The sequence below is a fragment of the Sinocyclocheilus anshuiensis genome, unplaced genomic scaffold (assembly GCF_001515605.1).
Source record: "Sinocyclocheilus anshuiensis isolate Anshui unplaced genomic scaffold, SAMN03320099.WGS_v1.1 scaffold2170, whole genome shotgun sequence".
In the NCBI taxonomy this organism is placed as follows: domain Eukaryota; kingdom Metazoa; phylum Chordata; class Actinopteri; order Cypriniformes; family Cyprinidae; genus Sinocyclocheilus; species Sinocyclocheilus anshuiensis.
The window spans coordinates 149899-159926 of NW_015558572.1; the positions used below are offsets into that span (position 1 = coordinate 149899).

Here is a 10028-nt window from a genome sequence, read left to right on the forward strand (position 1 = left end):
TCCAGATTTTCAAATAGTTGTATCTCGGCCAAATATTGTCCTATCCTAACAAACCATACCTCAATGGAAAGCGTATTTATTCAGCTTTCAGATGATGTATAAATCTCAATTTCGAAAAATTGACCCTTATGACTGTGGTCTTGTGGTTTTGTGGTCCAGCGTCACATATGAGACAAATTCTGTAAAGCAGCTCTAAAAAGACAATAGTCATTATTCAGCTCAAGTCAGTTCAGTGCACTTGATTAAAGGAATAGTTCACCCAAAACTGAAAATTTGCTGAAAACGTACTTAACCTCCGGTCATCCAAGATGTAGTTTGTCTCTTCATTGGAAAAAAACTGAGAAATTTAGCATTACATCACTTGTTCATCAATGGATCGTCTGCAGTAAATGGGTGCCATCAGAATGAGCAGCTAATAAAAACATCACAATAATCCACAAGTAATCCAAACAACATCAGTCTATCAATTAACTTCAAACTAAAATATGAGTCCTCTATCCATAATATTGCTTTCTCCATATTTCTTTCCGAATCAGGAGAGAAATATGCACAGATCAAGTACCATTTCTAAGTGAAAACAGTCCAAGTTCTAAACAAATATGTTGGTGGATTTTGATGTGAGAGTATAACTGAGGATGTTTTCACTGGAGGAAGCGTTATTATGTGGTTGTGGACTGGTATTTGGCCAAGAGAAAAGTTTAAAGTTGAAATGCCTTAAACTATGGATTTGTTTCTTGCAAACACACAATTTTTTTACTTCACAAGACACCAATTGATGGACTGGAGTCGTATAGATTACTTGTCGATTATTGTGATGTTTTTTATCAGCTGTTTGGACTCTCATTCCGACGGCACCAATTGACTGCATAGGATCTATTGGTGAACAAGTAAAGTTAAATTTCTCCAAATCTGTTCCAATGAAGAAACAAACTCATCTACATCTGGGAAGACCTGAGTTTGAGTACATTTTCAGGTAATTTAATTTTTTTGGGTGAACTGTTCTTTTTAACTAAAGGCATAGCTCATCCAAAAATGAACTTTCTGTTATCATTTACTAACCCTTATGTCATTCCAAAAAAAAAAAAATGACTTATCTTCATTTTTTTCCAGAAGAGTGATTCTATAGTTTTTGTCCATGCAATGAAAGTGAATGGGGTCCAAATCAAACCAGACACATCTGTTCCACAGAAAAAAAGAAAACCATTAATGCTTGGAACGACATGTGGGTGAGTGAATGATGACAAAAATGTCATTTTAAGGTAATCGTATTGTCCACGCAGCACCTGTAAGGATGTGGAAAATCCTTTTCGGAAGAACTGTTAGCAACAAGAAGACCCACACTCTGGACAGACTTCTACCTCAGATCATTAAATCATTGAGATACTGTTAGTTTTTATTCATATTTTGAATTACTTTCATTTAATTCTACTTAAAGTTTTAGTCATTTTGTGGGGGTTTGTCTTAAAAAACTTTTTTTTATTTTTATTATTTTTGTTTGTTTTAGTTATTTTAATACATTAAAAAAATGAAAAATGTTGCAGTAGTAACTGGCTTTATTTTTTATACTTTATTTCAGTTAACGTTTATTTCAAGAAACAAAAATGTTTTTTTTTTTCACCTTCATATATTTAAGTTACAGCAGATTCTGATTGTAATATGTGCAAATAAATCTGCACTTCCACAACATTCCTTCCATAGCTGCCATGGATTTAAAATGTTGCCGTCGTGGGATAAACAAGAGAAATGTGAAGTCATACTCAATGAAACTTCATACACATTCGCTGATCATTACCTAAGATTGCCTTGTGTTAACTTTGGCAGACCTTGCCTTGGCTCTTAAATTAAAGGGGATGATGTATTTCCTCTTATTTGTAATTTGCAATGGACTACTGAGAGAAGAAATAGAGAGAGAGAGAGAGAGAGAGAGAGAGAGAGAGAGAGAGAGAGTAATGCACATGCCAGAAATAACAGAGTGGACCTTGCTCTAGAGTCTCATTAGCTGGTGGAAAACAGTTCCCTGGAGGCACAACAGGGTGTAAATACGTTTAAATCTTCTCAGTCCTGAGGCAGAACTCTGCCAATTTTTCCCTATTCATGCTCAGAGTGAGTGAGATGCACACCCATGCAGATGTAGACTTGAACTGTAAGCTCCATAAGAGCTGAAGCCGTGTTCAGTCTCATAAATTTAGGCAAAAGAATTCAGCCTATTTTAGCGTACACCCTGGGAAAGCTGAAAAAGCTGAACTTTAGAAATCTGATAGATATTTTATGTCTGTTCTTGGTTTTATGACAAAACTAAAATTGTTACAAATTAGCTCTAGGGTTGAAATTTTCTTTTGTGGTTAGTGTGCTCTGTGAAATGTCAAAATCAGGGTTATACAATTTGTCATTTTAAATTTCTGACAAAAATGAAAACATTATGAGATTTCCAGACTGTTCCGCTCAGCAAATATTAAGAGGTTTCAGTTTTCATCATGCCAACATAACACTTTTTTTTGTTTGTTTGTTTATCGGAGAGATTTTCCAAAGTAGAATGCACACAGTTTGAATGTCAAACTGATACTTGAACATAATTTGATCAAAATATCAGAATTAGAATACAATATTGGAATACTCAAAATATAAATTATGATAAAGAGTTTGGCTTTAACAGACCAGTACAATTGGGAGGACTTGGTTTTGATATTAACTAGACAAAATTATGTTTTTATCTGTGCTGAGTTGATGCTTAAAACAGGAACTGAAATTCTAATTAAATTTACATTTATTCATTTTGCAGATGCTTTTATCCAAAGTGATTTACAGTTGAGGAATACAACAAGCGATATATACAGACTGGCATTAAAGGATTTTGAATAAGTTGGAATCAGTATGTTTGGTTTGTTGGTAGTTTTATGATTTAAAAAAAGTTCTTCACAACTAAGAAAAAAAAAGATTTTTTTTAAGAGCTTTTCACTGAAATGTTTTTCTATGGCATCATTGTGAAAAGCTCCTTTTTCCCCAGGAAAATTCATAGAAATTAGAGATTTATCATTAGGTATCTAGCCTTACCCAGCAGAGGGCAGTGGTGTGTTGGTGAAAGCACTGAAGAATGAGGGTTTCTGTATACTGTACTAGACTGACATTTGGAAAAAAAAACACTTAATAAATACATTAATTCAATACAGAGATATAAATTAAATACTTAAATGATTCAAGCGGTCCAAAATATGTACAAACATGATCAACCTTTATTGGCAGTAACAAAAATACACAATGAAGAGTGAAATCACACCACGAAACAGTTCAACTTATAGCATTCTGGCATTGCTATTGGCATAATGTCAATAAAAAAATGACAGATACTCTCAAAATATTCTCAGATATGCTGAGCATCATGTCGACTGCTGGGCGAGAAAGGCTCTTATTCTCTGCAGCAGCTCCTTCTTTACACTGTCAGGCACCAGGGCTGAGGAACACAAAAGAGTCATTAATGATGATCATGCTTTTTCTGTGTTGCATTGATGTTGATCACTCACAAATAAATGCATATAAAAAACAAAAAACTCTTGTTAACACCCAAATGGTTTCAATATAAAAATCATAAGGGATTTACGATTGAGAACCACCTACCTCTTCCTTTGGGAGTAACTCCAGCGACCAAGTCTTCGACAGTGACATTCTCTAAACCTTTCTCCTTGATCACCTCTGCAAAAAACCAATGATACTTCTTCACAAATCAACCAGTGAAGTGTATGCAGTGATTTGAGATAGATCGGTCCAGTGTTTTTACCTTTGCAGAGGGCTTTGAGCTGATCTCTCCAGCCACACTCGATGAGCTTGGCTCGAAGCAACTCCTTTAACCTGAAAAAAAAAAGCAAAGACAATGTTTCATAAATGAAATGTAGCATGCACTCATGGGATGTGTCTAAAACGTAGCGAATACCCTACCTAGACAGCATTTTTGAACAGTGTGGATGTGCTAGATTTTTTTTTTCTACAGGATTCCCACACAATTCATTTTCTTGACTTGAATAATTTGACTACTCTCAAAAACACATTTGTAGCCAATCAAATACTTCAGAGCTCAGCGTACTTCTAAAAATGACTAAAACATTTCTCAAATGTCTGAAGATTTCATACATTCCAGAAATATGTCTCAAGGAAGGCAAATCACTAAGGTTTGGGACTATGATTCCCAAAAACGTCGCATAAGCAGGGAACTTTCTAGGTTTTGAGACACAGTTCATGGATCATGATTATAGACACTTACCTCTCCCTCTCACCCATCTCAATTAACTTCTGGTTAATGGCAGCCCTCATTTGTGTTTCTTTACTCATATTAATCTGAAACAAGAATTGAAAACGATTAAACGCGACGTAATTTCGAGCTCGTAGTGCCAGTGCCACATACGAACGGTGTGCCAGCTCACAAAACACAATATTCACTCCTCGTTTTTAAAATTGAACATGAACAAACAAGACCGACAACCGGCTGGACTTTGTGGAAAATTATTTTTTACAATTCTCATTTTGGTGCTAACGAGCACAGGTAATTATTTTTATGGCCCATGCAAGTACCGCCATATCAAGTTAACGTTGTTGCAAATTATCATTTAATATTATGTGATTTTGTAATAAACATACCAAATACTGATGAAAATACGCATAATGTTCTAATCGGCGTGTATGTGGACCTCTCTGCTGTTGTTTGTAGCCGGCCGTTCCGCACACCGTTTACCTTCCCCACAGAAACACGCTCACTGGCGGAAGGTTCCTTCCAACTTAATGGTTCCTATTACGTTAAATGGCATTCTTGGCTTGCTTGATGTACAATAAAGCAAAGAAGACGCGGGTCTTAATATGATTTTTCTACTACTCTTATATATTTTAATAGTCGTTGAAATAGTGTGCTTGTGGTTAAAAATACGCCATAGTTATCCAAATATATGTAGAGAAAGACCGAAACTGTCCTTACGAAAATATACCCTGTTTTCACTAGACTGCATTTTGAAAGACATGCTGTAGATTCGTAGTATTCAATTAATCTAATAGGGGGAAATCTATTCATCGATTAATTTACATTACATTAATCTTACAAGGCACTTGGAGCAATGGTTTTAGGCCTGCTGTGGTAACAGTAGCCTACAACAAATACCACAGTCATTACGCAAGAACTTAAGGTAAACTTTTCTGAAGGCTAGCAAATGCTTACTATATTTTTATACAATATTAAATTTATTGATACGAAATGAATATTTACGTTTTTCTCCATATTTATGAAGGTATCCCGCACCACAAGATGGCGATGTGTCATAGAGAATGCAACACAAAATTCACAAGCGTCATTCCAGGTAAAGATGATTTGAAAATAAAAAATGTACAAGAACACCATGTGATGTCAGTCAAGGTGTTATGTGGCTCTTTTGAAAAAGAAAATATTATGCTTTGCTCATAAATTATGTACTAAGTACATTTTATGTACACTTGGCACTGAGATAAATGTTAATTAGGTGAGACTAAGTATGATTTAGCACACACATTTTCAAAGCTTTCCATTAACCTAAAGAGAAAGTTCACCTAAAAATGAAAAATCTGTAATATTTTTCTTTTATTCACATCATTCAGATGACAAAAGACAAAACCAGAAACACTTAGTGGTTGGATATTTTATTCCTTTAAACCAGGGGTGCCCAACCCTGTTCCTGGAGATCTACCTTCCTGCAGAGTTCAGCTCCAACCCTGATCAAACACAGCTTAACCAGCTAATTAGAATCTGAAGGAGCACTTGATAATTACAGACAGGTGTGTTTGATCAGGGTTGGAACTGAACTCTGCAGGAAGGTAGATCTCCAGGAACAGGGTTGGGCACCCCTGCTTTAAACCAATATGCCTGTGTTGGCCTGCGTGCAAACTTTTTGTTTTTCTGCTTCCATGCAACTTGTCTGGGAGTGAAGTTGCAGTGCAATAATAATTCAGGTTACAGCAGCAGCCAGAAGCCCTTCAGTGAGGCAGAAGACGTCATCCTGACTGGCAGCAGCACCGTTTTCAACATTAATAATAATAAATGTTACTTGAGCATGAAATATTGCATATTAGAATGATTTCTGAAGGATCGCGTGACACTGATTACTGGAGTAATGATGCTGAAAACTCCTGCTTTAACATAGTAGATTTTTTCGAGTGCAGATCAATTTTGCGTTTCTTTGATTATACATATATAGATCTTGGAACCTAATTAGCTGGGAGAGTGCGATGAATGCATTGACTGAAAAATGATGTGTCAGGAGAATCAACAGCACTATAACATATAACTGGACATCAGTTCTTGCTCTTCAAGTCTGCTTTATAATTACCGATCTTAAAAATCATCGATAATGGCAGTAGTAGCTAACTTCCTAAGTTCTAGGATCAAATGTTTGGTGGTTAAAAAGTATTACAATGATCTAAATTATAATTTCCACCCAAATCAGCTAGTTAAACTATGGGGGTGTCATAAACCGCTAACAAGTGTGGCATTGTGCTTTTTAAGGGGCCTTATTATGCTTGATTTGAAGACCCCATGACAGTCTCTTACCATGGATTTGCTCATCTCTAGATTAATTAAACACTCTACTGAGCTTGTGGATGCCTCATAATTTTTAATTGCCTTTGTTTTACTGACATCTATGTATCGCAAGCTCTGTGTTGGTTCATTTGCCGTTAACACCTTTCCATACATTGTGTGTTGATTTTTATTGATATCGACCCGTATGTGTGTTAAAGTCATGAACTCAGGCTATACGATTGAGGAGCGAGTGAGCACTCAAGTGGAAACGTCCTGGCCTGACAGAGTGATTGATGGCTTACAAGGTCTGTTATAGAGTCATAGTGTCTCTTTATATGAGAGAAAAGGATGGGAAGATTGATCGTGCTCACACGTGAAATCCAGAACCAGTTTGTTAACTGTCAGTCTGAGGGGTCCTAAAATATTTTTCCTTATTTAGTCTCCTTTCACCTTAACTTCAGACTTTTTATGCAATGATACACTGAACAAAATTATAAACGCAGCACTTTTGTTTTTGCCCCCATTTTTCATGAGCTGAACTCAAAGATCTAAGACTTTTTCTATGTACACAAAAGGCCTATTTCTCTCAAATATTGTTCACAGCAGTCAGCATGCCAATTGCATGCTCCCTCAAAACTTGCGACATCTGTGGCATTGTGCTGTGTGATAAAACTGCACATTTTAGAGTGGCCTTTTATTGTGGCCAGCCTAAGGCACACCTGTGCAATAATCATGCTGTCTAATCAGCATCTTGATATGCCACACCTGTGAGGTGGATGGATTATCTCGGCAAAGGAGAAGTGCTCACTAACACAGATTTAGACAGATTTGTGAACAATATTTGAGAGAAATAGGCCTTTTGTGTACATAGAAAAAGTCTTAGATCTTTGAGTTCAGCTCATGAAAAATGGGGGCAAAAACAAAAGTGTTGCGTTTATAATTTTGTTCAGTGTAAGTTTTCGAAATAAGTAATTAACTGTTGAAATATGAGCTGCAGAACATAATCTGAAAGTGTTATTAATGCTTTGAGATGTGAATTTATAATTAATCATCAAAGTTGTGTAAGTGATAGGAGGTGAGCAGTCAAAACATCCTCTTTTGCCTGTTTCTCTGGGGCAAATTTTTTTTATAATTCACTAACCATTACCAGTGAAGTGAAGAGTGCAGCTGAGACGTGCCTAAGCAGAGAAATTTATTAAGATATTTAATCAAGATTCTCCATGGATGAACAGTATCAGTCTCATCTGTGCTGAAAACTGTTACCTTCTGGCTAAATAACAGCTTTAAACCAATAAAAACTGTGGCTTCAATGCTTCGGAAAAACCTAAATGTTAAGCCCCAGGAAAATGACATATTGGTCATAGCCTTTTTGGGATTAAAAGTATAGTTAAAAACAGCTTAATTGTTTCAGGAAGTTTCTCCAGGTGGTGTTTTATGGAAGGGGACATGGTGATTCACATCCTCTCTGCCACTTACAGCTGCTAATGCCTGGCAACTTCACAGCCTCCATTTAATTTGTCATGAACTGGGGCAATTTGCCTTTGTTGTATAATCGAGATATATTGGTCATAGCCTTTTTGGGATTAAAAGTATAGTTAAAAACAGCTTCATTTTTTTCAGGAAGTTTCTCCAGGTGGTGTTTTATGGAAGGGGACATGGTGATTCACATCCTCTCTGCCACTTACAGCTGCTAATGCCTGGCAACTTCACAGCCTCCATTTAATTTGTCATGAACTGGGGCAATTTGCCTTTGTTGTATAATCGAGACGTCAGAGTGAAAGACAAGAGAAATCGTGATCTTGCTTGGCATTATTCAGCAAACCATTGCATGCTGACTAACACTGTTTAAGAGCATCAGATGTGAAGATCAACTTCTTGCTTTAAAGATATTACTTTTTAAATTGTAAAAACAATAATGTCCTACCTGTATGTCCAGTATCGACACGTTTGGAGCGCACACAGTAATTTGATCATTCTGTTTAAACACTTTTTTTTTGACAGCGCCCCCTGGTTGCTGGCACCAGATTTTTTTTTAAAAGGGTTACATTTTATTTTATTTTTTATTTAAAATTTCTATAATATATTTTTGATTGTATTTTTAAATTTATATATATATATATATATATATATATGATAACTAAAACTTAAAAATCTTTTTCATTAATCGAAATAAAGCTGAAATAAAAGAAAATATAAATATTAGGTGAAAAATGAAACTTTTAAATATTAAATATAAACTAATAAATATAAGTAAATATAAATAAAGGCTATAATTACATAAAAAATTAAAATGACAAAAGCACACAGCAAATTTACTAAAACCTAAACAAAATATAAAATAATAAATAAAATAATATATACAATAACAGCTAATTCTAAATATTATTAAATACTATAATAACTAATTCAAAATAATAAATAATATAATAAACAATACAAAAATAACACTGAATCAATGCTGTCATGATGCCATTTCCTGTGGCTCCAAAGTGAGTTGTGAAATGGCATTTATAATAAAGGTTATTGGCTACAAAAATTGTCCAGTACTGAGTGCCTGTGAGCCAAGATTGCAGCACACAAGTCACATATATCCTGGAAGTCCAGAGCTTTGGTCAACTGCCATTGAGATGAATGGAAATGCTGGAAGTCCTTGGTCCAAACAATAGCTATTTTGGAAGCAGCCACTATATGTTGCAAATCTGTTTGGTAACACTCATAGTGCACAAATTCCACTCAGTCATTCCTGACCCATCTGCTGCACGTCTCAAATGTATTTGTCAGATTTGAAAAGTGTGATTATGGTACTGAAATAAATGATTCTCAAGTCTTTCTGCTTGTGTTCATTACCTGATGGCGCTGTGCAGATCTTCTCATGAAAGAGGTAGCGATCACAGGGGACAGTCTGAAGATTTAGGGCTCAGGTGGGAACGCTGAAGTGGGGAGGATGCGTCCTTCTCATCAGCGACACTCATTTGCTTCAACTTTAATCAGTGACAAACCGGTTTGGTGCAAAATCACTCAATGAGGAACAGACCATGCGGTGGCATTCATTTGATGATTATGCATAAGCTGCAGTGGGAAATTGGTGATTGTGTCATTGATGAAATCTTGTTTTAGATGCAGCGGTAAAGTACGTCCCTCGAGAGAAGCTGCACAACGTACTCAAGTCTGGCATCAACACTGTCACTGACCATCAATTCCTGAGCTTAATTAACAGGGAATCAGAATGCTTTCCATAACCCTGCTACTCCAGAGTAACCCCAGTCTCATAATTCCTCCATCTGCCGCAGCAATCCTGACCTCAACAGGAGCTTCAAATATTGTTTGTTTGTTTTTGAGTCCCTCATGTGCTCCACATCTATACTTAGCAGCTAATCTCAGTGCTGTAAATGGGGTTCCCTCAGCGAGCACTTGAGGAGAGATGCTTGCTTAAGTTAGAGTCATTGCTTTGATTCTCCAGTGCTTGGCCTCCTGTAGCTATGTAATGTTGTTGCATGCTTAA

The 10028-nt window shown here is 36.0% G+C and overlaps 1 protein-coding gene across 1 annotated transcript; it reads right to left on the reverse strand.

The window, feature by feature from the left end:
* Nucleotides 1–3212: 3212 nt before the first annotated feature.
* LOC107679642 (transcription and mRNA export factor ENY2-like) lies at nucleotides 3213–4805 on the reverse strand. Its single transcript, XM_016475254.1, has 5 exons — nucleotides 4627–4805; nucleotides 4253–4326; nucleotides 3773–3843; nucleotides 3613–3687; nucleotides 3213–3448 (listed from the first exon to the last, which is right to left on the reverse strand). The coding sequence occupies exons 2-5, from the start codon at nucleotides 4318–4320 to the stop codon at nucleotides 3375–3377; spliced, it is 288 nt and encodes a 95-aa protein (XP_016330740.1). The 5' UTR covers nucleotides 4321–4326; nucleotides 4627–4805; the 3' UTR covers nucleotides 3213–3374.
* Between the last annotated feature and the right edge of the window lie 5223 nt (nucleotides 4806–10028).